The sequence below is a fragment of the Phyllostomus hastatus genome, unplaced genomic scaffold (genome assembly GCF_019186645.2).
Source record: "Phyllostomus hastatus isolate PE091 unplaced genomic scaffold, TTU_PhHast_1.1 phas_contig_147, whole genome shotgun sequence".
Taxonomy (NCBI): Eukaryota; Metazoa; Chordata; class Mammalia; order Chiroptera; family Phyllostomidae; genus Phyllostomus; species Phyllostomus hastatus.
In genome coordinates, this window is record NW_025333603.1 from 6383628 (window position 1) to 6411355 (window position 27728).

Consider the following 27728-nt stretch of genomic DNA (forward strand, 5'->3'; position numbering starts at 1 on the left):
GCATTGCGCACCGCACGGGCGTGGAGTCACGTGTTAGTGCGCGAGCGGTGTCCGTAGGGGTAGCTTCCTGTCACCGCTGCCGCCGCCGCCGCCACCGCCCGGTGGCCACGGGAGCCCCGGGCGGTGCTGGGCGGAGAAGGCCTGGGTTGGTTTCGGATTCGCTGCGAGGTATGCTGCGTACCTGCCCCCACTCCCAGCGAGGGGAGACCTGAGGATGGCGGGGGAGATGGAGTCGGCTGGGGTGGGGCAGGGAAGCGCGTCGTGCCGCGAGGTAGTGGGGTCCCCTGGCTTTGCCTCTCCTGGGAATTGTGCTGCTCTCCTCAGCCTGGGTCCAGCACCGATGCCCCCATCTTGGTGGCCCCGGACCCGCACCTTGGCACGTCGGACTGACCTAGCCTCTCCCTGAACCCGCTGTAGTGCCTCTGCTCAGTGGGCAGCCCGCCATTCACCCAAGCCACGGAAATCTGACTCCTGAAGTCACCCTGAGCGCCCCCTCCTGTGCGCCCACCTCCAGTTAACCTCCGAGCCCTGTGTTTTTCACCCCGAACTCGGGACTCTGGCCACTTCTCGCCACTCCCACGCCACCGCAGCTCTCCCCTTTTGCCTGCACTGTTGCAAGAAGTGATGGCCGTCAGCCTCTCTGCTGCAGCCGATCCGATCCCGCCACATGCATTGATTGCCCTAGAATAATGCCCAAACTCCTTTAAAGTTTAAAAGTTTACTTTGTCCCCTGCTCACATTTTCAGCTTGACTGGTACCATTTTCTGTCTCACATTTTATGCCCCAATAATCCAAGGTCTTTAGTTTCCTGTGCAGGTCAACCTTTTTCACCTTAGGTCTGTTATCAGGTTGTTCCATCTGTTTGGAATCCTTTTCCCCAACTTCTACCTGACTCAGCACAGGCATCATCTCCAAGAAGTCTTTTCTCTGTGGTGCTGGATGAGGGGCTGCACTTGGGCACTCGTGGCCCCTGGCGCAGTCCTGCGTGGTTTTTGTCCATGAATCAGGCTCTCCACGGTGTAAATGATCTTTGAGGGTTGAGAACATGTCACACTCATTCCAGCTCTGCCGGAGAGACAAGGTCTCTCTGCACATAGTAGGTCCTATGAGTGGTTGTGAACTCTAAGAGAATCAGAATGCTGAGTCAGGTTTCTCTAGAGCAGAACTGTCCAATAGAACTATTTCTGGTGATGGAAATGTTTAATATTTGTGCTGGCCAATGGTGGCCAATAACCAAGGGACTGGATTTTTAATTTTAATGAATTCCAATGTAAATAGCCACACATGACTACCATATTTGAAAGCACAGCCTTAGAGCCTTCCTGGATCCTACCCACCCCAACCTCTTACCTAGAGCAACTTCCCTGAGTCTGTCTTCCTAAGCTCCTCCCCATTCGTTTAATCCAAATTTGTCAAATCAGTTCACTACACTTTTATTGTGTATCCACACTCCCCACTTAAGTCCACTGACAGGTGGTCTCCATCCCTTCTATCTCCTGTGCTGCCTGCTTCAGTGCTTCACTTCCAGTGTTGGTATTTCATCCTTTGGTCTTAAGGGTTGATGGTTTTCTTGAAGCTGGGAGTGTACCAACCACACCTTACTAAGGTAGCACTGTTGGGAGAAGGGCTTATAGGCTGCTGCAGTCTGAGTCTCTTCCATTCCCCACCAGACAGGTATCTGGGCAGCCAAGATGCCAGGGCCAAGACCTCGGAAGGGCCCTCAGGCCAGTGGTCAGGGTGTGGCAGCTGCCAAACAGGTATGTATATAGCCTCCTCACCCCTGAGCCAGGATGGGAGGTCCCTAAATAGCATGGGCAAACTGGGTCACTGGTATGGTATCCCCATTGGTCCAGAGACATGGAGCAAGTGCCTCCTGGAGTTGGCAGAGCCCTTAGAGGTACTCTGACTAGGTCCTGCCACACACTCGAGGGATGCGAGTCTTGAACTCTGCTGTGTCTCAACGCAGGTATCCTCTGCCATGGCCACCTCTGGACAAGTGGTCCGCCGGGTTCAGAAACGACCAAAGTTCAGGGTGTGCTGATGGGGCCTCAGCACTCTCACGGGTTCCTCATTTAGGCCATGACTCTGCTTGCCAGCCAGGGATGCCAGGGCTTGAGGGCTAAGTCTACCAGGAGAGCTTTGCATCCTTAGGGGTCTGTCCTCTAATCTCTCTGTTTATTTTCTCTTGGTCCAAGTCCTGAGACGTCTTACTCCATTTTTATTGCTTTAAAATAGGCAAGTAAGAGAGGTGGTAGGATACTGGGCATGAACTCAAGTCACATGACCTTATTTTAAATTCTAGCTCTGCCACTTAACAAGGCTGTCTCGGTATCATCTGAACATGGAGATATAAGGAGGATCTACATTTATGTAGAGTGGGCAGATTCATGGAGACAAAGTAGAATGTAATTATCAGGGGCTGGGGCAAGAGGGGAGTGGGGAGTTACTGTTTAATGGGTACAGAGTTTCAGTTTTGCCATATGAAAAGAGTTCTGTGGATGGATGGTGGTGATGGTAGCACAACAGCATGATGTACTTAATGCCACTGAACTTTATATTTAAAAAATGGTTAAGGTACCCTGGCCCCGTGGCTCAGGTGGTTGGGGTGCCATTCTGTGCACCGAGGGGTCGCCAGTTCCGTTCCCGGTCAGGGCACATGCCTAGGTTGCAGGTTTGGGTTCAGTCCCTGGTTGGGGTGTGTATGGAAGAAAACCAATCGATGTTTCTCTTTCTCTGTCTTTCTCTCTTTCTCTCCCTCCCTTCTCCTTCCTTCCTCTCTCTCTAAAAAAAAAAAAAAATTAAAAAAATATATAAATATCATGGAAACGTCCTCAGGTGAGGATTTAAAAAAATGGTTAAGATAATTTTCATGTTATGTATGTGTTGAAATATGAAAAAAATATGAAGCTACCCCTCAGGACTGTGAGAATGAACTAAGATGGTAAGGTAGTGTTCAGTACAGGGCCTGGCAGCTAGTGACGAGTAGTAATGGCATTGTAGTCGTGCTGGGCGCTTCGTAGAGTCACCAGGGTGTACCCTAAAGGGTAATGTTGCAGGCGTCAGTTTCCCTTTTTGCGAGTTTGGCCTCAGACAAGGAAGGTGCCACTGACCTCTGGGAGACTGGCTCTGGGGCTCGGCTACACCCTCTTCCTCATTGTGTGATCCCTGAGAAACCTTCTCTGCTCTCAGCTGGGACTCTTTGTGGAGTTCAGCCCTGAGGACATGCTGTTGGGGATGGAGGAGACTGAAGATGATGGGGACCTGGAGGCCGAGCTACTGGCCCTCACTGGAGAAGCAGAGACCACAGGCAGGAAGCCAGCACCCAAGAAGCAGGGTAAGGGTAAGTTTCTGGTGGTGGGCTGGACTTGGTGCTAGGACTGGATGAGCTCAGGCAGGTGGTGGAGAGGGGCCTCCCCCCAGCTGCGAGGATCCAGCCAAATCACCTGGTCTTCTGGTATCCAAGTCCCTTCTGCAGCACTGTCACCGAGAGGCTGTCTTGCCCTGTTCACACACCTGTGTGATGGGGAGCTCACTGCTTCCCTGGATGTTCCCTCTTGACTCAGGTCCCTGTGCTCAGCCCTAGCCAGGGTCTGATACAGAAAGGGGGCTTAGTGCATAGAAGTTGTGTCAAATGAATGAATAAGTATAATCTTCCTCCCCAGTCTGGAAGAGGACACAGACCTGAAGTCTGGGAGGGCCAGAGGACCTGAAGCTTCCTCTCTTCTCACCGGGAGCCCTCCAAGGGGACCTCCCCCAGTCCCATGTACCCCTGAGCTAGGGTAACGGGAGAACCATGACCCTCCATGTTCTCTCAGCCAAACCTCTGGGGTTAGAGCAGCCTGGGTGTGAGTCATGGCTCTGCCATTTGATAGGATTGCAGTATTAGGAAAATTAATATTGGTAGTTTTTCCCCTATAAAATGAGGATAATATGACATATCTTGCAGAATTATTATGAGGTTCAAATAGATGTTAAAAGTCTTTATGCATGTGAAAGGTGTGGTTAGGAGGAGTGGACAAATATGCCTATGAAGAACCACAGCAAAAGTGCTGAGAAGAGAGCAGCTTGTTGCCTTTTGGAGGGTCTAGGAAGGTTTTGCTGCCGTGAGGGTCTTTTCAGCTGGGTTGTACAGGAAGAGCAGGACTTTTACAGCAGGGACTTGGATTTGCCCGGGAAGGGCAAGATTTCCACCTGGGTGTAGAAGCACGCAGTGCATTGAAGACTCTACTCTTCATGGACCTGTTCTGAGGCCCTGACCCTCTGTTCCCCCAGCGCCCTTGCCTATGGCCCACATCGAGAAGCTGGCGGAGGACTGTATGCGGGATGTGGAGGAGGAGGAGGAGGAAGAAGGGCTGGAGGATGATACAGACTTGCTGGTGCGTTTGCCAGGCTGGTGGCCGAGTGCTCTGTGGTCAAGCCTGCAGAAGAGTTCTGGGGCTTGTCCCTCTGTGTGCTCTGATGTGGAGTGGCTGCCCCGTCCTCCTTGGGCCTGTTTTCTGGACTCTACAGTGTGAGACTAGTTTCCTTTGATGCCTGGTCTGAATGCTGTACTTAAGGATTCTCAGATTTGTAGCCTTCACTGTTTCCAAGGCTACCTGTCCTCAGATTAAAGAAGTGTTTTGGTAACAGGGACTTTTGGGCACAGTGACTGATGTCGGGAGGTACTACTGGGGGAGAGGGTCCTTTATGTTCAGATCCTATCATAGCTGTGGCCATGAGGCTCCCATGTTCCTGGGACTTATGTCTCCCCAGGCTGAGCTGCAGGAGGTCCTGGGTGCAGATGAGGAAGCTGGGTCCCCGTATGATGATGAGACAGCTGTCCTGGGCAGCTCTGAGGAGGACAAGGGGCAGGAAAACACTGAACCTCCAGTGCAGACAGCTCTACTAACAGCTTCAGTCCCGGTGGCTCAGGTAGGTTCCGGGGGGATCCCCTGTGCCTTCGATAACCCTGCGTGTCCACGTTTAACAGCATGGCTTGAATAGGAAGACCGCAGTAACCCTTCCCAGGGCCCCCCTCCAGCAGTGCCCCAAGCAGCAACTGAGCCTGAGAAACTCTTTGGTGCCTGGCCGGCCTCAAAGGCCTCTCTGTTCTCCCGGGCCACCCCCTCCAGCCGTCCACAGATTGTCTGGGCCTCTGTGTTTGCCTCTGATACGGCCTCTGGCCTCTCCAGTAAGTCTTTGCCTCCTCTTTGAGGCTTTTAGGCTCGTCCTCCTTGGATCCAAGAGCTCTGTTTTCTGGGGCAGCTTCCTTGCAGGGAGGGAGCAGCAAGGGCCTAGCTGGCCCTGGAGTGGCCAGGCCCTGAACTGGAGTATCTACAGGCTGGAGGGCCTCGGGGGCTGCAGGCTCTGCTGGAGGAGCGGATCCACAATTACCAGGAAGCTGCGGCCAGCGCCAAAGAGGCAGGTGAAGCAGCCAAAGCCAGGCGTTGTGAACGTGGCCTAAAGGTAGGTCGGGCCCAGCCAGGGAGCAGGGCTGGGAGGAGTGGGGTTCAGGGTGGTGGGTGAGGCAGCAGGAAGTTGCGCCAGTACAGGGGAGGCCTCCCCTCTGGCCTTGTGAAGGTGAAGGATCCCTGGCCTGTCTTCAGGCAGGGTCCAGGCCGAGATGGCTGGCTAGGTTTCTGGCTCTTCTCTCCCCCAGACTCTAGAGTCCCAGCTGGCTGCTGTGAGGAAAGGCAGGAAGATCAGTGAGGATGAGATACCGCCTCCAGTGGCCTTGGGCAAGAAGCCCCCGGCCCCCCAGGAGACAGCCAACAGGAGCCCTGTGGCAGACCTCTCTGCCCCCGCCACCCTGCTGCCAGGTATCTGGAGACACTCAAATCCTGTTCTCCTTCCCAGTCAGAGCCCATGGCCCCCCGGCCCTCCGCCACTCCATTGGCATTAGTGACACCTTCCTGTGGGCTCTGGGAACCCAAGGTGGGCACTTTCTTCTTTTACCTTGATGCCCCCTCTCTGGGCTTTTTATTTCTCCAAAGACAACCCTTCTCAGCCTGAGACAAGCCTCTCGGGCAGCCCCGCCCCGCCCAGTTCAGACCCAGACCCTGGCCCACAGGCCCTGTTGGCGGCACGACAGAGGGAGTACAAAGTGGCTGCCCTGAATGCCAAGCGGGCTGGAGACCTAGACCGTGCCCGAGAGCTCATGAGGATTGGGAAGGTATGACATCTGGCTCAGGGGCCCTGTGTCCAACCCCTTGTTTCACAGTTGGGGGCAGTGACCCCCTCAAGGTCATACAGCTACACTGGGCTGAGGGGGAGTCTTATTTTTTAGCCCAGGCTCACGGGGTTCCCTGGCTTATGCCCATGCCTGCTTTTCTTACTACTGCAGAGATTTGGTGCTGTGCTGGAGGCCCTGGAGAAGGGGCAGCCTGTGGACCTGAGTGCCATGCCCCCAGCACCTGAGGGTCAGTATGGGGGTGGTGGAGGGAATCTGCTCCAGCTGGGGCTGGCCAGGTACCTACACCTACATTTCTGCTCTGGGTCCCCCAGACCTCCCAAAGGCTTCCAAGGCCCTCACAGCACCCTCAGTCGTACCCCCAGCTGTGGAGCAAGTGCACCCAGTGATGGCCCCTGACACCCCAGCAACCCCAGGTAGGATGGGATGGTGGGACTGTGGAGTGGGGACCTGGGGAGAGGCAGGCAGAGATAACACTGATGCTATTTCCTTCCTTCTCTCTAGTGGCCCACACTGAGCCACAAACAGTGCTGGATGCCCTGCAGCAGAGGCTGAACAAGTACCGTGAGGCAGGCACCCAGGCCCGCAGCAGTGGGGATGAGCGAAAGGCCCGGATGCACGAGCGTATTGCCAAGGTGGGCCTGCAGCCGTGAAACCCCCTGCCCATGTCAGCCTCTCCATCTGCTGTTGCTGCTAGCCTTGGTCCTTCAGTGTCCATCTGTCTCTCTCAAGCTCTTGCTGCCTCAGGCTCTTTTTCCTCTGGGGGCTGCCTTCACTCTTCCTCTCCCTGTCTCCCCCTGTGTGGAGCCTGCAGACTGCTGCCCACCACAGGTCCCTCCCTCCTTTCCCTTGCAGCAATACCAAGATGCCATTCGAGCGCATCGAGCAGGACGCAAGGTTGATTTTGCCGAGTTGCCTGTTCCTCCAGGTATGTGGTACTTGGCCTAAGGTCTTTATGATCTCCGAGGGGGTGGCGGGGAGTGATTCCTCATGTGTCTGCCTCCACTCTGGGAGCCGCCCACTCCAGCCATGCCCAGGAAGACCCAGCCGAAGCCCCAACAGCCTAGTGCTTCCCCGAGGCCACCATACCCCTCGCCCAGCTCTCTCTCTCCCACAGGATTCCCTCCCATCCCTGGTGTGGAGCCCACTACAGGCACTGAAGAGGATGCAGTAGCAGCCACTTTAGCTGCTGCTCAGAAACTAGCCTCCTCCGAGGATATAGCTCCAGCCAAGGAAGATGGGGATGAGGATGAGGTTTGGCTGAGGGCCCAAGACTCCAGGGGTTGGGAGAAATGGCAGATGAGGGGCAAACCCAGACCCTGTTGCCCATACTAACAAGTCCAGCAAAGTAGCTATTCTTTCTGCCATTTTACAGAGAAAAAAAACTTGTCCAAGAGCATCCAGATAGGCATTAGCAGAGATAGATTCAAACCGAGGTCTTTCTGACCCCAGAGCCCCGGGTTGATCCCGAAAATCCTGGTGTCTGCTGTTGGGAAGGTTAGCTCAGAGCTTTTGAGACTCGTTGTAGCTCAGATTCTCTAGGGCCCACACGGGGAAGCCATTCATCTTGGTACACCCAGCAGGTTAGTGCAGTGTTGGGAAGAGAGTCCCTGTCTGAGCTGCCACAGCTGGGGTGGGAACAGATTTCCTGTGACCTCCTCCTGGGCACCTGCAGGATGAGCCTCCAGCCCAGGCCCCAGTATCCAAGAAGCCTCTGGTCCCTTCATCCCGCTCCCTGCCTGAGCCCAAGGCCTCAAGTTCTAAGGAGTCACTGAGCCCCTCTGGTAAGTTGGGAGAAGAGGGATGGAGGACTAAAGGCTCCAGTGAGGGGGAGGCGTGGCGCTGACCAGCAGTACTCTCCCTTCAGTACGGGAGCAGCTGGCACTGCTGGAGGCCCGCAAACTGCAGTACCAGCGGGCAGCCCTGCAGGCCAAGCGTGGCCGGGACCTGGAACAAGCCAAAGCTCATCTGCGGCTGGCCAAATGCCTTGAGGCTCAGATTATCCAGGTCCGAGCCGGCCGACCGCTGGACCTCTCCAAGGTGAGTCCACCGGGTTACGGAGGAGGACTTCTCAGGCAGAAGAGGCGGGTGGCAAGCTTGACAGCAGGGCTGTGAACAAAGCAGCTGCTCGGATGCCGCTGTCCATTGCCATTGGTCGTGCCTTCCCTGAGAGGGGAGACGTGGGTAGGATGTGGTGACTGCTGGGAAAGCGCCTTTGGCTTATGCCTCCCTCTGCCCTGTGGCCCCGAGAAAGGCCAGGCGAAGGCCTGGTGGGCTGCCTCTGGTCGGAGATCACAAGGCAGGGCAAGGCCAGTGGGAAGCAGTGTTGCAGCGGCCTGGGATACAAAGGGAAGCAGTGAGTTCCCATCACTGGCTGTTGAAGTTGGAGAAACATTCAGTTTGGGTTCCTGCCTTTGTTAGGCTCAGTAGAGGGATAATCTGACCCTTGGGGCCCCTGAGGGGCCTTGTGACCTGGGCAGGTACCTTCACCCTTGACGGATGAAGAGGGTGACTTCATCCTCATTCACCATGAAGACCTGCGCCTCTCCCAGAAGGCTGAGGAGGTGTACGCCCAGCTACAAAAAATGCTCCTAGAGCAACATGAGGTCAGTTGATTGCTTGTCTCTCCTCCCTTCAGTGCCCACAGCCTCCCTTAGGGGAAGGGCATAGGCTCAGACCAGGTAGGCCTCGGTTCATTTTCTAGCTCTTCTGCCTACTGGCTGTGTGACCTTGGGCAGGCACTTCCCCTCTCTGAACCCCATTGTCATCTGTAAAATAAGATTACTACTACCACTGGGTGGTTATGAAGTTCACACAACAGACTGGAAGGGAAAGTGCTTTGAAGGTCAGAGGAGGTGGCAGGGGACATGTACACAGACATATATAGGAAAACGTGTGCATGTTTGTGTGTATGTGTCGATCTGAACTGCTTGCAGGTCTGCTTTCTGAAGTGATGTTTCTGTTAGCTTTTGAAGGAAGAGAAGGAGTTTGCTAAGTGAATTTTGGGGAATGGCTATCACAAAAAAACAAAACAAAACAGGAAAAACAGGTCTTGGAAACAGTGATCTTGGGGAAGAGGTACGTGTTGGGGGAGAAGGATGAGACTGTAGAAGGTTGGAGCTTTCAGAAGTTGGGCCTCTAAAGCCAGTCTGGACCCACTGTGGACCTCTATTTTCAGAAGTGCCTGCTGTTCTCCAAGCAGTTCATGCACCAGGGCAATGTGGCTGAGACGACTCGGTAAATGCAGGGGCTGGGGCATGTGGGGTAGGGAGCAGACAATGAGCCCTGTAGTGCTGAAGTGTGCTCCCAACCCTGTCAGGTTTGAGAAGCTTGCTCAGGACCGCAAGCAGCAGCTTGAGATCCTGCATCTGGCCCAGGCCCAGGGCCTTGATCCTCCTAGCCACCACTTCGAGTTGAAGACATTCCAGACTGTGAGGTACCAAAGCCTTAGGGAGACAATGGCTGCATGCAGGGATGTGCCAAGGGGCTGGGAGCCAAGGCTGGAGACTTAGGCCCCTTTAGTAAGAATTTCCAGGTGTGGCCCTGCCGTAGGCACTGGGCCTTGGGGTGTGGGAGGTAGGACATGGTGACTGCCTGTGAGGAGCTCGGAGCTGGGGTGGCTAGGGAAGGAGCTTTGCAGGGAGGTCTTCGTACCAGCTCTGCTGCTCCTAGCCCAGACAAACTTCGCCTCCCTGGGCTCACTGTATTCGTGGCCACCCCCCGGCAAGCAGACAGGCAGTCCTGGAAGATGGGGACCCTTTCCCACTGCGCTCCTTCACTTTGAGCTTTCTCCTTGCTTCCTGGCTGTAGGATCTTCTCAGAACTCAACAGCACAGAGATGCATCTGATCATTGTCCGGGGAATGAACCTCCCAGCCCCTCCAGGTAGCCCTAGGGCCACTCCTACTCCAGTAGGCTCTTGCCCAGACACTCCACCCCTGGCCAGTAGGGGGACACTGGCTCTCCCTCCACCTCAAGTGCTGGGCCCCTGGCTACTCCCTCTGACCCCGACTCCCATTTCTCCTTTATAGGGGTGACGCCTGATGACTTGGATGCGTTTGTGCGGTTTGAGTTTCACTACCCTAACTCGGTGAGGTTCAGGGAGAGGTAGGATCCTCTGAACTTGTGCCAGGACCGTGTGCTCAATTTCTCCCCACCCCTGGGAGGGCTGGCTGTAGGGAGGGGCTTGAAGACCCCTAGGCCCACTCCTTATAGGCGTCCCTTCCCTCAGCACTGGCTTAGCCCAGAGCTCTGGACTTGATAGACCTGTGTTTTCAAGCTGTCCCGACTTCTCCCTTCTTAACACTTTAGGACCAGGCTCAGAAAAGCAAAACAGCTGTGGTGAAGAACACAAACTCTCCAGGTGAGGGCGGCCTCCTCCTCCCTGTCGTTCTCGGGGGCGGTGCTCGCGCAGCACGTATCTCCAGATCTGTTGTCTGTCTTGGTGCTCAACTTGGGAGATATGGGTGGGTATTATGACCACTCCTCTCATGTAGTTGGGGAAATGGAGGCTAAGAGAGGTAAAAGGACTTGCCTATGGCCTCTGAGCAAAGAGGTGTTGGAAATTGATGTTGAATTCGGGAATCCTGACTCTCAATTCCAAGTTCCTCCCACTTGAGTATAATCTCCATTAAGAGTACAGTATAGTAATCTCTATCAAGAACTGTCCAAGTTGACTTCCAAGGCCAGGACCTGGGGGCTCTATCACCCCCCAGTGGTCATCTCTGGATCGCAAGCAGAACCATCTAGAAGGGAGGCCAGCCCCTCCTCCGGAAATCCCTGGGTGCCGAGCCCCTTTTTCTCCCACCCCTGCAGAATTTGATCAGCTCTTCAAACTAAACATCAACCGAAACCACCGGGGCTTCAGGAGGGTGATCCAGAGCAAAGGAATCAAGTTTGAAATCTTCCACAAAGGGTGAGGCCCGTCAGCCATTTGTGCCGTGGAGGGGTGGGCTGGGAGGAAGGACAGACTTCTGGTGGTGCTGCCGCTGCTGCTCCTACTGTTTCCTTGTGCTGGACTCGGCCAGCTCGTTCCTGCGCTCCCTGCCCAGTCCAATCCTCTGCTGACTGTTGGCTCCCCAGATCCTTCTTCAGAAGTGACAAGCTGGTTGGCACAGCCCACCTGAAACTGGAGCGGCTGGAGAATGAGTGTGAGATCAGAGAGATTTTGGAGGTAGGACTCAGAGGTTGTGGAGGTTGGGGGTGGGTGAATCAGAGGACTTGACAAGTGAAAAGCCGACATTAATTGAACATCAGCCCCTGTTGTAGGGTTTTTGTGCCCATTAAACAGCACCTGTAAATATGTTGTAGAGTAGGTTATTCCCATTTCACAAATGAAGAGATTCAGAGGGTTTGATAAAAGTTTATAGCATCACCCATTCAGAAAGTAGCTACACTGTTTCCACAGCACTCTGGGCCACTCAGGTTCCCAGGGATGGTGGACTACAGGGCCCTTGAGGGGTCATTGCTGTCGTTTGCGCATGCAGAAACTCCTAGTTTTGGCAGGGACAGAGTTGTGGTTGGGACAGTTGTCTGGCAGCTGAATGAAGTGGAACAAGCTGTGAATGTGAAGATAAAGTCTTTCAAAATCAGGGACCTACCACAATGAAGATACTCTGTTTGGGAACTGGCCCCACACAGCTCCTTAAGTTTCCACGAATTTGTCAGATTTCCCAGGCAGTGACTAAAAGCTTGCCTCTGACTGATGAGGAAACTAAGCTCCAGAGAGAAGGGTGTGGGCCTGGCAGTGTGGCCCAGACCCTTGCTGCCTTCTTAGGTGGGGGTTTTCCCACCACTGTGCACCTCCCTCCCTGCACCACCTTTTTTGGGGAGTTTTTCTGAAGTGGGGCCTCCTGTACATTGGCCACGTTGATGGTGGATGGTGGTTAGACTTCTTGAGCCTTAGCATTCACTGCTTTGCACTCCAGCTGCCCCTCCCTGTGACCAGGGAGACAGCATGGTGGGTGGTAGGAACCCCTGGCCTGGGTTCTAGTCCTGGCCTTGCCACACTGGCTGTGTAACGTCTGGGCCACCTGTGAAGGGAGGGTCTGGGCTTAGTGGCTTTCAGGCTGCACCTTTAAGCCAGAGCATTTCTTCCAGGAGTTGCCATGCGGAAACTGAGTAAGCAGAACTCTAGGTTTCTTGTCTCTACCTCAGAGCATTGACGCTTATTTAGATTTACATACTAATTTTTTTACAATTTATGTATTTACTTAGAGGAAGAGAGAGAGAAAGAGGGAGAGAAATATCGACATGTGAGACATGTTGATCGTTTGCCTCTTGCATGCCTGCAACCCAGGCATGTGCCCTGACCATGAACCAAACTGGCAACCTTTCGGTTTGCAGGCCGGTGCTTAACACTCAGCCACACCAGCCAGGGCTACTTTTATTTTTCTTTCTTCCTTTTTTTTTTTTTTTAAATAAGACTTACCTAAAATCACTACCCCCACCAGGGTTGTCAGGAAATGGAGATTCCTATGTTGATACTGCTATTTTAGCTCCTTATTCCTTACACCTGTGAGCATAGGGCACCGCCTGCTCCCAGCCCCTAATCCCATCAGTTACCGTCTCCCTCTCCACGTTTCTTACAGGTCCTGGATGGAAGGAAGCCCACTGGGGGCAAGCTGGAGGTGAGGGTGAGGCTGCGGGAGCCTCTGAGTGGCCAGGACATGCAGACGGTCACCGAGAACTGGTTGGTCCTGGAGCCCAGGGGCCTGTGAGGTGGGCAGCTCTCTGGGCCCTCAGAACCTCTGCCCCCTGCTCTCTGCTCAGGCCCCAGAGGGACACTTCCAGTTCTCAGCTCATATCTGGGGAGGAAAGCCTAAGAATTTGTCATCTGTGAGGTTAATCAAGAGGTAAAACTGTTGGGTAGGGCTTGGGCTGAGGTTCTTAGGATCCTCAGTAGAACCTGAGAGGGAAGTAAAACCTCCCAGGTCTAAGTCTCCAGGAAATCCTTTCTAAACTCTATTTGTATATTCAAATACTGCAGTTTAGACTGACTTCCTGCCCTCTCTGCTTTGTGCCTTGTGCAGCAGATGGTCAGCGCTGGGAGAGGAGCCAGGCCACCAGCTGCGTGCAGAAGTGTACTTTTTCCCAGCTTTGCTGGCTACAGAAGCCTTTGTACATAAGGGGGATCAATGCTGCTACACAAATACCAAAAAACCTGTGAAGTACGTGCGTTACTGACCACGACCTTGGTCCTTCCTGTTGCTGGCCCCTTCCTAGGCCTCCACACCAAAGCGGGCTGGATTCCTGTAGGCTGCCTCCCCTTCCCTTGCAGCAAAAGCAAGGATAGCCTCACCGCTCTGTGCCATGGAGTCTTGCGGCCCCTTAATCTGTGTAGCAGCTGTGTGCAGCTAACCCCAGTCCCTAGTCGCAACGTTTCTGAATGTGCCTTTAAAAGATACAACTGTAAAGGATGGGAGAACTTGAGAGTGATCCCGCTTAGGGCTCCATGACGTTTGTCAGCGGCACCCTCTGCCACACGACTCGGTTTGCCCAGCCCTGCCTGTGCCTTGTTTCCTGCAGCTGCTGCACTAGCCTCCCTGCGTCCCGAGCTCCCGGTGGAGGAAGGGAGTTATGTTCTGGACTGCGTGGTGGGAAGCAGGCGAGGTTGTGTCTTGGGTTTGGTCCACGCACCTAAAACTAAAAGTCTGCTAACTGGAGAAAAAAAAAAGTAAAATTTTATGTAGCTGTTTTATTTAAGAAACTAGGTTTAATTCACTTATATGGGCTTTATAACTCTACATACAGAGTCACCATCCAAGACCTAAACAAAAGTCCTGTCACTTTTTAAAAGCCAGAGTAGCAGTAACATGAAATTGACAGAGACTGCTACTATGGTTTCCTCTTTTGCAGAGGACAGAGGAAGTCTTGCCTCTTCAGCTAATCACCTAGGGAAATACCCAGTTCTTTCCAAGAAATCCTTTGGCTTTGCTTTTCTGAATGGATGGAGACAGATTTATAGTTGCAATAGATTTAACATTCAAAACTGCAGTATTCTACATTTCTTAGAAATTAACATCCCATCCCCCCCGCCCCCCCCCCAGCTTTTTGAAGCATTAGCTTAAAGTCAACAAAGCATTCCTCAAGGTCATTTTTTAAAGGCTCTAAGTGAAGCAAATACATTCAGCTTACTGACCACTACAGCACTGTGTAAGCACAGCTCAGGGATTGAGTGTTTTGTTTTTTATGTGTCTTTTTCTGGGATAGGGCTGGACCGTGCTTCTCGCCCTTAATGGATCTTTTAGTGGGTAACAGCATGAAGGACAAATGACTTTCTTCCCAAGAGCTTTCTGGCCAGTCTTACTCATCACAGTGAACTACCAAAATTTTTAGATGTGAGCCATAACAACTGCAATTACATCTGTATGTCAAATCAGCAGTAATCTAGAAAGAAAAGGAGGGGTGTTAGCCTTCATAAGGGGACCTAGAGCAAAGATGAGTGGCCAGGAGGGTTTCTGACCCAACTTAACCTTCCCATCACATTTGTACCCCAACCAGTGCTTAACTAAATGGTCCAGGACAGCTGTCACTATCCTCAAAGGTTCCAATCAGCCCTAGGAATCTCTAAACTCGGGCCTCTGCTGGAAATGCCCTGTTCCAATTTGAGAGGCAGTATTCTGTGGCTCACAGAGTTCCTTTCTCAACCTGTTCAATTTCAGTCGTCTTCACTGCTCTTTACTTTCTGGAAAACAGACCTTCCAGGCTGAGGGGGAAGCAAGCCAAAGCCACCCACTGGACTTGGAGACTGAGGTTCTAAAAGGGCCTTTGTTGTAGCCAAGGCATGCAGGGGTCACTGGTGGTGGGAGGAGCCTGCCCAGCCTCAAAAGATTTGTCCAAATGCAGCATCCAAACATTGGAGATGAGTGACTTGCATGCAGCTGAGAGCCAGGTGTGACCCAAATCATTTTTACATTTTAAATTCTCTCTTCAATCTACTGCAAGGCACCTTTCTTCTGAATTAGTGAACCAAGTACAACATGGGAGAAATTTTTCTTACACGAAGACTTGCTCACAAAGGGCAAACTTTTGTTACTTTAACATTATTTGCCTGCCTTAAGCACCACTCTGAAACCTGAACTGTCACTTCCAAATTTTGTGGGCAGTACCTAAAAGATCTTGCCCCTTAACTAGGCATCTTCTTTTAGGATGAAATTATGGGGCTGAGACTGGTGGAACCAGGGACCTTGTACCTGGTCCAGCTCCATGGCCAATGGCTGTCTCCCCACTCTGGGCCTCAGCTTCCCAGACTTTGTTACTGTTCCTGCCTTGCTACATACACAATCCCTAAAACTTGTCCATTACCACTGTTAAAATTATTAGCACTATTATTAAAATAGAACATTCAATTAGAAAAGTGTTCAGCAGATTGCTTGATCATCATGTGAAATGCATTGAATGCATAAATTACTCCCTGGATGACTGGTTATGACAGGCAAATTTACTTGGAAATTTTGGGCCCACCAGCATTCAGGAACCACTGGATGAGGGAAAATACTATTTGGGAACTTAAAAAGGCAAAGTCCCATATTTCTAGAGTCCAGTAGGTACTTAGAAATTATTGATAAAAATAAATGGAAAACTACATTGTGTAGCACTTAGTAAAAACACCACAATTTAAAAAAAAATTTAATGTTAACTATAATGGCATTTATACTCTTCAGTTTACAAGGATAAAATTTACATTCTAGAAAAATTTGAGACTGAGAAATGTGATATTTCAGCCTTCTATATAACATTTAATATACAGGTGTCTAAAAACAAAGATAAAACAAGGGGGGGAGTAAACTATTCTCGACTATTTTATGCTCAATTCCACAAGATAAACTAAACATAAAGACATTTTATGCAATTGAGAATGGACCTGACTACGCAGGGCCAGAGTTTGTCCTTAGCTGGAAAATTTAAAACCTTGCCCTGATTCAGAAGAAATACGTACAACTGCAAGATGTATTTAGCTGACTGTGAGGAAAGATAAACTTATTTAGGGAAAAAGAACCAGCTCTTGTAGAAGTTCCAAACTTCCAAGTATATTTGGACAAACCTGGGTGTTACATCTATAATACCTGCTGCTATTAACAAGTGTCCTATCAGGTTTGGGACGGGTGTGTGTGGTCCCAGGGCTCAGTCCCTATACACTGGTGTTCTGGGCATCTAGTTCCCCCCCGCCCCCTTAGCAGCTCTGAATATCTGAGTCTGTGGGAAAGATCACAATGACAGTTCTCTGCAGCCACCACTGGCAAAGCCTGGGGAGACAGACAGAGAATGTCGATCTCCCTCCTTCCCCCACCACCACTGCCATGGAAAAGGGATAAACAGTAGACACACTGCATATTGAAGGCCAGGCTTTTAGGCCTCTGGAAAACGGCTGCTGCCCTAAACAGCTCCACAGCCTGTACCTGCCAAGCACTAAGTCCCACTCTGGCCCCGGAGAAGTGGCCTCTCTGCCCCAAAGGCTTGTGTTAGCTCCTAGAGGATTCTTGGAGCTGTGCGCTTGCTTATGCAGAGGGCTCACCTGCTACTTGGCCTGGGCTTTCAGAAGATGGCAGTGACAAGGGAGTGAGTTACCCTAGAAAAGTGTTTTTCAAATTCTGGGTTGTGAAATCCATTTGGTCTGTGACCAGTATAAGTTTTTAATGGAAAAAAAAAAAAGTATACCATGTATATCATGGCTAAACCAAATCTTGTTTTCTAATACCAATAAAAGAAACCATGGCTGATTCTGAGGCTGGGACAGGGTATGCACTAGATGAGCCTGCAGCTTCCACATTAGGCCAGAAAACAAAGTGTCAAAAAAATGACAGGAGCACATCCCGTCACAAGGACTAGGAGCAACCCTGAAGGGCACTCTGGGCAATGCTGAGGCCATCTGCGCACCCAAATGAATTAGAGCCATTCAAAAAGCCATCCACAAGTCCACTATGAAAACTGATTAAACGAATAAATAAATAGGAAAGAAGAAAAAGCTTTTGCTTATAGATGACTAAGTACAGCTAGTCAAGGTGGAGGTAGTGCTGAAACCGAAAAATCCATCTGTAGCCATCCCAGTGAAGGATCAGCTCAGACAGGAAACGTGTGTGTATGCTAAATCTAAGGGGCAATTCTGATGAGCAGGATCTGCATGACATGAAAGTGTACCTATTGGTTATTCATTCCAAGGGGGAAAAATGCTGAAGAAATTAGACGACACTTTGACCAGGTGATCTAATTTACCATCATCCATGAGGGGCAGGTGGAGGTATCAAGTGACCCCCAGAGGTGGTGAGTCCCTAAAAAGGACACGTCACTTAGGTGGGGTTCTGGCCAAGAATGCATATACTGATTCTAATTATGAAAAGATTATTTTTTCAAATGAGGCATTTTCTATTAAAAAATGGGGTCAGGGAACTATAATCACCAAAAATAATGGAGGACATATAAGATAAAGTGGGGTCAGGAAAGCTACTTGCCATGTCTGATCCTAGGCTGGAAGCTTTAGGGAAGGGGAAAGTTCCATGAGGGACATTGTTGGGCAGATGCCTGGGTAAGGCAGCACATTAGTGTTAGGCTGACTGAGGTTGCGAGCTATCCTGCTGTAATGCAAGAGGATATCCTTAATTTTAGGAAATAAGCATTAAAGTATCTCAGGGTAAAAGGCTATTAGGTATGCAGCTTGCTCTCAAATGCCTCCTTTTTAAAAAAAAATTTTTTTGGGGGGGGGGGGAAGGGGGAGAGAGGTGGAGAGAAACATCAATGTGTGGTTGCCTCTCCCACACCCCCTACTGGGGACCTGGCCTGCAACCCAGGCATATGCCCTGACTGGGAATTGAACCAGTGACCCTTTGATTCACAAGCTGGCACTCAAAGACTAAGTCACACCAGCCAGAGCCAAATGCCTCCATTTTTTATGGAGAGACACAAATATAGCAAATGAGGCAAAATGTTAATATGTGAACAGTAGCTAAATCTTAAGTAAAGCATACATAGGATTTTTTTTGTACTTGCAACCTCCTTGGAAGTTTAAATTATTTCTCAAAATGTTTTAAAAAATATTTCTAGTGTACATTATAACTAAGAATATCTTAAAGCATTGTCAGCTTTCACAGAAAGGCCCAACTCAATACCTGCCATTGACCTGGACAGATCTTGAGCAATCCTGGACTCGGCTCTGCTATCCCAATCACCTCATTTACACTGAGTTGCCCCTTCTTGGCTAGAAGAGGGATAATCCGTTGGACAATCTGTTAAAAACAAAACAAATCTAATTGTGACTTCTACTTGAAGTTAGTGGGATGTAAATAGGACAAGATCAGTGTGACACTCTCCTTTTTATATCAATTCTGTACAAAGGGTACAAGACTGATGCTTCATTTTTTATTTCCCCTCCACTCTCCCACCCCACCCTCGGTGATGTTTGTATCCATTTGAGCATTTCTGAGCACAAGACCATAAGTAAGTCTTAAAATAGGAGCAGAATTCTTGTCTAAACAGTAACAGAAGAAGATTAGCTGCGAGGATAGCATAACTGTCGTGCAGTAACGGAAGCTGCCCACGTCTTCTTGGTGGACAATGCATAGAAGACTTAGAATTATGGAACATCTGTCCCCCCAACCACCCTTTCCCACCCTAGTCCCCCAAACTCCCACTCCCCCCCCCCATTAATAGTGTTAACAAAAGCTTAATCTTCCAGTTCTAAAGTGCAAATGACTTGGGTATGACTGCTATTGCAACAGGTCTGAACAGAAAAAAATGAAGTCCTCTGTCTATGTGATGTTTTCCAGAATATAAAAGATGAGTTCCATGACGATGGGGCCCTCACTGAGCTGGCAGGCCCCTCCATGGATCACCGGCACCAGAGCGCTGTCCAGGTCGTTCATGTACTGCGAGGGAAGGGGCTGGCCATTGCTCCCTGCTTGGTAGCCAACCTACACCGCAGAGAGAAGGGGATGACAGGTTACTGGATAGAGAAGGTCTCTTCAGAGGGCTGAGGGCCAAGGAGGCTGAGCAGGAAAGGAGATGTCCTTCCTGGACATGGGCCAGACACACAGCAGTTAACACCAATTTCTCCTCCTTTTCCCTGAATTGTCATTTATCATCCTGACCCCTAACACTTGGTGGTCATGAGAACTTGGGCAAGACACTTAACCTAATCCTGTTAGAGTCTTAGTTTCCTGAGATGGGGTTGGGGTGATATAGGGAGATATGGAAAGTTGGAAATATTACCTAAATCTATGGTTGTGACAATGAAAATGGGAAATACACTAGATATTGTAATCTGCTGTGTATAATGCACACTTTTGCCCAAATTTCTGAGGTAAAAATAAGGATGCACATTATACACGGGTATAATAATCACATACCGTGGGTATAGTAATCCCATGTATAATGTGCACAAAAACGTGGGTGTGCGTTATATACAGGAAAATACGGTAACTCCCTAACATAGCAGGAACTGAGCACTTATTCTGCCAATCATCTGTCCACACACCGTTTTGAGCACTTACAAACCCAGAAATTCAAAGATTAATGGAACAGGGCCCCTGCCCTCAAGAGTTCCACTCATTAGCAGAAAACTCTTGTTTTTTAATTGTTTCACATGAGTTCTGTCTTTCCAACCAGATTACTAGTTCCGTGTGACAAAGGACCATGATCCTGCACGTGTATTACCCTGAGGTGCTTAGTACAGCACTGGGAAAGGCCTTACATAGAAAACATGTACTTGTTGACTGATGACTAGTCAGGAATGGAGCCAGATCCATAACCTTTCACATTCTCCCTGAGAATGATGCAGCTTTGCGTCAAAGCAGGTGCACTGGGACATGTCACAGGGATCCAGAATCCAAGATGTACGGGCGCAGCTTGTTCTATTCCACTTTGCTTTGCTGTGCTTTATGGATATTGAGTTCTTCACAAACCAAAGGACTGTGGCAACCTTGCACTGAGCAAGTCTATCAGACACCGCTTTTCCAGCATTGGTTCACTGTGTTTCTGTGTCATGTTCTGGTAACTCTAGAAGTATATCAAACTTTTTTATTATTGTTACATTTGTTATGGTGATCTCCAATCAGTGATCTTTGATGTTACTATGGTAAATGTTTTGAGGTGCCACTAACTGCGCGCACATACAAGATGGTGAACTCAATCAATAAATGTGTGTGTTCTGACTGCTACAAAGACTGGCCGTTACCCCCCTCTCTCCCTCTCCTCAGGCCTCCCTAGGCCCTGAGACATAACAATATTCAAATTAGGCCAATTAATAACCCTATAATGGCTTCTCAATGTTCAAGTAAAAGGAAGAGACATACATCTCTCACTTTAAGTCAAAAGCTAGAAATGAATAAGCTTAGTGAGGACGGGTCGTCCATAGCTCAGACAGGCCAAAAGCTAGGCCTCTTATGCAAAACAGCCAAGTTGTGAATACAGAGGAAGCATTCTTGAAGGAAATTGTAAGTGCTACTCCAGTGAACATGAATGCTAACGAAGTGTACAGCCTTACTGCTGATACGAGAAAGTTTCAGTGGTCTGGATGGAAGATCAAACCAGTACATTCCCTCAAGCCAAAGCCTAATCCAGAGCAAGGCCCCAACTCTTCACTTCTGTGAAGGCCGAGAGAGGTTTAAGGAAAGAGGCCCTCTCCATACAAAGGGCAAGGTGGAGCAGCAAGTGAGGGTGCAAATTATCCAGAAGATCTAGCTAAGATAATTAGTGAGGTGGCTGAACTAAGTAACAAATTTCAATGGACACAAAACAGCCTTATAATGGGGAAAAAGAACCCCACACCATCTAGGATTTGCACAGTGAGAGAGGAAAAGTCAGTGGCTGGCTTTAAGCTTCAAAGGACAGGCTGACTCTCTTGTTAGGGGCCAGTGCAGCTGGTGACTTTCAGTTGAAGCCAATGCTCATTCACCATCCTGAAAACCCTGGGGCCCTAATGATTATACTAAATCTACTCTGCCTGGATGGCAGCACAGCTGTTTACAACATGGTTTACTGAATATTTTAAGCCCATATCTAGACCCACTGCTCAGAAAGACTCCTTTCAAAATATTATGGCTCACTGACAATGCACTTGGTCACCCAAGAGCTCTGATGGAGATGTACACTGCCAGCTAACACACTTCAGATTTTCAAGTCTTTTTAAGACATACATTTTTTAAGGCTATAATTGCAACAGATAAGAGATTACTTTGATGGATCTAGACAAAGGAAATTCAAAACTTTCTGGAAAGGATTCACTATTCTTAGGTGATATTAAGAACATTCATAATTCATGGAAACAGGTCAAAATATCAGCATTAACAGGAGTTGGGAAGTTCATTGCATCCCTCATGAACGACTTTCAGGGGTTCAAGAGTCCAGTGGAGGAAGCAACTGCAGATGTGGCAGAAATAGCAGGAGACCTAGAATTAGAAGTGGAGCCTGAAGGTGAGACTGAACTACTGCAGTCTCATGATGAAACTTTAATAGATGAGGAGTTGCTTCTCTTCTTATGGGTAAGCAAAGAAAGTAGTTTCTTCAGATAGAGTCTACTCCTGGTGAAAAAGCTGTGAAGACTGTTGAAACAAAGGATTTAGAATGTTACATAAACTTAGTTGACAAAGCAATGAAAGGATTTGAGAGAACTGACTCCAGTTTTGAAAGTTCTATTGTTAGTAAAATGCTATCAAACAGCATCACATGCTACAGAGGAAGTGTTTGTGACAGGAAGTCAATCGATGCATAAAACTACGTTGTTGTCTTATTTTAAGAAATTGTCGTCACAGTCAAACAATCATCAGCAATCCCCAGCCGGACCAGTCAGTAGCCATCAATGCTGAGTCAAAACCCCTGACCAGCCAAAAGATTATGACTCATGGAAGGCTCAGATAATAGCTAGCATGTTTTAGCAATAAAGTATTTTTAATTAAGGTCTGTACATTTTTTTAGACTTAAGGCTACTGCACACTTATTTACACCACAGTATAGTGTAAACATGACTCTGACACGCACTGGGAAACCCAGACTTGCTGTACTCCAATAGTCATGTATCGTGGTGGTCTGGAACGGGGCCCACTTATCTCCGAGGTGTGCCTGTGGAGAGCTTACAGTGCTGGCCCACAGGAGAGGCAACAGGACAAGGTATTGGGGGAGGGAGGCACATGTGCTAAGAATGGATTGTTACTTCTAACAACAAAAGAAAAATTTGAGTAAGACTGGGAGAGAAGCTTGACCATAGGAGAGCCGAGATGACAGGAAAATTAATGAGGAAACAGCTCAAACTTGGAAATGTTCACAGTAAGAAGACCTTAAGGGGTGGGCGCTGCAGAGGCCAGTCAGCAGAGGCCCGCTGGGCTCAGATTAAGAAAACAGGATACAGGACAGCCTGGACCTGCCCTCTGTGAAGGGCAGACTGATCCCTGAAGGGCGGGACCGAGGAGTCTCAAAGGGCAGCATTCATGTCACTCACACAGGGGTGGCAGGTCTTTGCACACACTTCTCCTAACCCTAGAAAGAAAACCAAGTCCTTGCAACATATTTAGGTGAGGAAGCCACGGTTCACATGATCCAGAGTCTGATCAAACAGCACATCAAGGTGTATTTCTACAGGTGGGGAGGCCAGAAAACTACACCGGGTCAGGCCCAAGGTCCAGAGAAGGAAACTCTCTGGGTTGACACAGGAAAACACACATCAGAAAGCTACTGAAGAGTCTTCTTACCTGATCTGAGTCAAGTGTCACACGCAGTCCCAGTTTAGTCATTCCATCTTCCTTCAGAAGCTTCAGGTGGGGACAGAGAGCAAGGCAAAAAGCCTTGGCAATGTGCTCAGTCAGTCGGCTGTGATCTGCTGGGTCACTCAGGCAACTGTGCTGGTCGTCGTTTTCTAGGAAAAACACCTGTTTCCCAAACGAGAGACTTCAACCTTGTGCCCCAGTAGACGCAGGGAGAAACAAGTGCATCAGCTCTCCGTGCATGAGCACCCTGACCTCCTGAGGTGTGCAAGAAGACCTCACAGACAGGGTACTTCCGAGTCCTTGGGCCAAGAACAGGGCACTGACATCTGACACCTGAGGAGTGACCGCTAGTCTCTGCATCTACACAGTGGCAGGACCAAACTGCCTGTCTCCCCAAAAGCTGTGTCAGGGTCCTAATGGTACCAGAACCATTCTACTCAGAACCAGGAAAAGCTTACATTTTCCACTGTGCACTTCTAAAACATTAATTCCTATATGTGGGTGGTTTTCTTAGGAATTGATCTTAGAATCTAAGGGAATGGCCCTTATAGCTTACGTGACCCAAACCCTTTATATCATAGATTACTCACAGAAGGGAGGTGGCTCACCTGGGTGCATATAAGATATAAGCACTGAGAAACAGAGGTAGGGTTAAGCCCAGCATATGGGTCTTCTGCCTCTTATCACAGAGTCCTTCCCGCCAGGTGGCCTTGCCACTGCCGAGGCCAGAGCTGTGTCAGTGTCCACTGCATGGGCACAGGCAGAAGCACAGCAAATTTGGAACTGAGAGACTGGAGTCCTCGTCCCACACAGGAGGAGGACAGCCATGTCCTTTGGCTTCTTATGCCCCATGTGACTTCATAAAATGGAAACCACCGGTCCTCTCAAAGAATAAATGACATATAAGCATGTTTTGCTTATATATACCAACCCTAGCTTACTGCTCAGTAAGCGGCTTATACGAATGGTACTAAAAAGGGGTCAGCTATGCAGACCTGTCCCGTGAAAGTGACAGCATGAAATTATGGAAAAAGCTCTAGAATAGGAGCCAAGAGGCCTTGGCCTTTGCTCTTCCACTAACTAGCATCAGGCAAGTCACAGAGTCACACAGCCTCTCTGAGCATTTCTCATCATGCAAATGAGTGGGTCACCTCCCTACCTCATGGGGTTACTGGGGAACAAAATGGAGGAAATGGAGGTCAAAGTACTTTGTAAGCAATCAAGTTTCATGCGTTTCAGAGTATGCACTACTCAAAATGTGCCAAAGGCATAATCATACAGCAAGCAGCTAAGACCACCGAGCTGTGTATGAAAATGCAGCCTGATATGAAGGATAAGATACTTTCAACAACGGCTCAAGAACTGAAGAACCAGATTCTAGTCCCTGCTATCAGGAACCAGCTATGTGAGCCTGGATAAGACGCTTAACCCCTCATGGCCCCAGTTACCTTCTGTGTAAAATGGAAAAGTTAGAAGTCACAGAATGGTTTAAAAAATTGCTTCTAAAGCTGCAAGGACTCTTAGAGATCTTTAACTTAATGGCTTACTTTACAGATAAGTATAAATAAAGTTCAAAAGAAATTGAGAGACCTAGGGCCCACCTCTTCCTGATCTGTCTGATGTGCACACACACGCGGGGCCTCTGATCTGCTCCTCCCATTTCCAGACTAGCCTCTAATACTGCTTTCACGGTAGGGAACCATGTAGTGAAAGAGAGCTTAGGAGTTGGTCAGATCTGGGTTTGAATCAGAAGGACTTTGACGTTACTTATTTACCACGTATTCTTGGACAAGTTACTCAGTCTCCACACTTTAGTTTTCTTTTAAAATTACAGTTGACACACTAGTTTTCTTATTGGTGAAATAAATCAATTTTTTAAGACTGTGTTATCTAAGGTAGTTTAACTGTGAGTGCAGCATCACTAGCCCAGCTTTCTGAGCCACACGTTAAAGACGGTATGCACCATTCGGAGATGTACCCTTTGTGAATGCCAATGCAAACAAATCCCTACTAGTTCATAGGAAGGAGGAGACACCAATGTGCAGCCTGCTCTTGCTGGCATTTCTTCCCAGTGACCTGTGACACACCAGAGGAATTAGAGTATAGAAGACAAATAGATTTTTTGTCTTAACTTCCAAATGTGTCTCTGGGTCCAGCAAAACATTGTGCTCAAAGGGGGTCATGAATGCGAAGTTTTACTTCCTTACCTCTGTCCATCTAATGACTTTTCCATTTGCTTTATACTCCGATCCGTGGAATATCTTCACACTTATTATAGACTCCATGCACTTCCCGTCTATAGGACTGACGACACTAAAACAGAGTCAAAGAGGAGAGATGGAAGCAGCTCTAGAAGTTGGAAGAGCCACTTCTCTTACCAAGTCTTGCTACTAATTATACTGGGTATCTTACCAAACACATCTGTGCAACATATCACAGCAAGGAGCCACTGCACAAAAACGTACGTGAACAGAGCACTCGCGGGGTGCTCTTTATTTGTTTATTTTCACTAAAATAACTGAAAGAACACACACACAAAAAGACTCATGATTCCAGGAGCTGGTTCTTTTAACATAAAGAAACTGTTCACTCAAACCTGCTCTCTTCCTCCAGCATTCCTTCCTCCAGTGAATGCAGGGCCACCCACCCCGTCCTGCTCACCCCTGTGCTGCCACAGCTCTGTCCCCTCTGCTCCTGGCTGTAGTAACATCTGCCATGTTAGATTCTTCATACACTTGTGGATCTGCCTTACAAAGGAACTTCTGAAGGGGAGGACTATGATGTACTCGCCTTTGTGCGCTATATTCTCGGTTCTGACACACCGCTTGGAATGTAGGAGTTTAATGAATGTTTACGATTGAAAGAATTATTTAACTGATTACACTAATTATGATAGTGCTGGAGTGAACTGATGAACAAGTATCTATATTACCTCAACAAATTCCCTTCACAGCTAAATCATCATTCCTAGGTTTCTGAACAGAAACTTTACAGGAACCTAGCCCCCTTTTTATAGTCATTTCCTCTCCAAAATATAACACGTATAAGTATGTGGAAATACTGGTGGAGATGAGGATCCAAAATAAACGGAATCACAAAGATTCCAAATGCTTCCTAACAATGTTCAAATCTGTTTATGTTTTTCAATCTCTATGTATATTAAGGTAAAATTTAACTTAAACTTCAATATCAGGGATTTGCTTGAATTAAAATTAAACAATGTTAAGTTTAATTGCAAATTCATCACACAACAATGTCAAGAAAAGAACACCCTGAGCTGGTTAGCACTCTTTCAAGAGAAGGTACCCAGACAGAGGGACAAACTGGAAAACATTCCATTCACACACTACAAACTAAACTCCCTAGTTCGAGAGGCTTCCCTGACCAGTGCTTGTCCTGTTTTCTGAGATGCTGCCAATGGCCCTTGTAGGAAGGGGCAACTTGTTGCTTGTTAGTTACCAATATGTTATGGCATCAGATTTTCAGGTTATCGATTTTTTGAACCTAATAACCATGTCCATTTCCAACTATAATAGAGAATTAAACACAAATTGATTCTGAAATTAAATTTTTCAGTGAAGTATGGGAAGATAAAGGGTTATTTGTAAAAAAGAAAATAGGATCCCTGACCGTGTGGCTCGGTTAGGCATCGTCCCACAAAGCAAAAGGTCATCAGTTCTATTATGGGTCAGGACGGTGTCTGGGTTGCCCTAGGTTCGGTCCCTGGTCGGGGCATGTACAAGAGGCAACCGATCAATGTTTCTCACATCGATGTTTTTCTCTCTCTCTTTCTCTCTCCCTTCTCCTCTCTCTAAAAATAAATAAAATCTTTAAAAATAGGCAAATACACTCACTGATTTAGAAATTGCTTCCTTTTGTTAAATAATGAGTTTTTAAACCTATAAAAAAAGCCGGATGCCGTATTGTAAATGCCCTCCATCTGCCTTTGCTCCTGCTATCCCCTCAGGCTGGAATCCCTACTCCACCACAGCTAAGCGGCACACACCTACTCATCTTACCAGATTCAGCTTAAGTAGCAGCCATTTCTCTGTGAAGTCGCTCTTGAATACTGCCCCACAACCTCTACAAGCTTCCTTTTCTTTTTTTATCCTTACATTATCCTACAGTGTTTTCCATACTTTGGTGAACTTATTTATAATTATTTCAGAACCAGACTGAGCCACTTATCAGTTGGGAAAGAGTGCAGCACTTGACGCCCAAGGAGGTGGTCCTGGCCCTGCCACTTCCTAGCACTGTGAGGTCACTTAGCCTTTCGGTGCTGTTTACTCATTGGTAATATGGAATAACAATACTTCTATCAAATTAAACAATATCAGCAGAAATGCTTTAAACCATAAAAGGCTCAGGCATTACTATTATCTGAGTGATTTTAGAGGAATTTTGTTTCATCAACTCTTCCCCTCCTCCTTCCTTCAGAAATATGGACAGAAACTCTTTCAGAAATGAAGCCAAGAAACCAGAATTTAAAATTCTATGTTATGTATACAAAGCGGTCCTTTCTCTTCACTTAAGTTATAAAACAGCAGCGTAGACAAACCCAGAGCCTAGCCCGTAACTAGTGCCAAGTTTGCTGCGTTTACCCCTTGTTGACGTTCTTGTCGTCGTCCACCCACTGGATGTGGATGAGCTCCTGCGGATCCTCAGCATCCGCCTTGCCACAGGTGATGGTGAAGTCCTTCATCTCTCGCAGGGCCTGCCGCAAGGCATCCATGTTCTCTGCAGTGATCTGGACCATAACGCCGTCTGAGAATCGGCACCAAGACAATGCAGGTGAGAGCGACGAAAGGGAGAGACGCAGGGGAAAACCAGCACCTGGAATCTAGCAACCCCTCTAGGATTAAATGTAAA

General features: G+C 48.7%; 2 protein-coding genes across 9 annotated transcripts in view; one reads left to right on the top strand and one right to left on the bottom strand.

The window, feature by feature from the left end:
- Positions 1–25: 25 nt before the first annotated feature.
- Positions 26–20318, top strand: CC2D1B (coiled-coil and C2 domain containing 1B). Of its 7 annotated transcripts, none has more exons than XM_045856724.1 (25): positions 26–168; positions 1671–1757; positions 3190–3340; positions 4273–4376; positions 4753–4911; positions 5320–5445; positions 5639–5798; positions 5973–6151; positions 6323–6398; positions 6484–6585; positions 6674–6804; positions 7025–7097; positions 7287–7423; positions 7845–7953; positions 8037–8209; positions 8650–8775; positions 9348–9406; positions 9489–9605; positions 9980–10053; positions 10200–10258; positions 10480–10531; positions 10984–11083; positions 11251–11341; positions 12759–12888; positions 18930–20318. In XM_045856724.1, exons 2-24 carry the CDS (start codon positions 1692–1694, stop codon positions 12885–12887), a joined length of 2553 nt encoding a protein of 850 aa, XP_045712680.1. In that variant the 5' UTR covers positions 26–168; positions 1671–1691; the 3' UTR covers position 12888; positions 18930–20318. The 7 variants fall into 7 exon arrangements, with proteins under 7 accessions (XP_045712680.1, XP_045712700.1, XP_045712643.1 ...); XM_045856744.1 differs by having other exon boundaries at positions 3190–3334; XM_045856687.1 differs by lacking the exon at positions 18930–20318 and adding an exon at positions 13200–13872 and having other exon boundaries at positions 12759–12859.
- ZFYVE9 (zinc finger FYVE-type containing 9) overlaps positions 15786–27728 on the bottom strand; it is a 126992-nt gene continuing 115049 nt past the window's right edge. For both annotated transcript variants that reach the window (XM_045856673.1, XM_045856665.1), the window contains 4 exons: positions 27461–27623; positions 25067–25172; positions 22845–23021; positions 15786–19073 (listed from right to left, as the gene is read on the bottom strand). In XM_045856673.1, coding sequence (XP_045712629.1) covers positions 18912–19073; positions 22845–23021; positions 25067–25172; positions 27461–27623 — 608 coding nt within the window. In that variant the 3' untranslated portion in view covers positions 15786–18911. The remainder of the gene's footprint in view (positions 19074–22844; positions 23022–25066; positions 25173–27460; positions 27624–27728) is intronic.

Coding starts and splice junctions, on each gene's coding strand:
- CC2D1B (XM_045856687.1), top strand. CDS start 1,692: ATGCCAGGGCCAAGACCTCGGAAGGGCCCTCAGGCCAGTGGTCAGGGT. Junction 4,377..4,752: donor AGGATGATACAGACTTGCTG/GTGCGTTTGCCA, acceptor ATGTCTCCCCAG/GCTGAGCTGCAGGAGGTCCT. Junction 5,799..5,972: donor CCCCGCCACCCTGCTGCCAG/GTATCTGGAGAC, acceptor ATTTCTCCAAAG/ACAACCCTTCTCAGCCTGAG.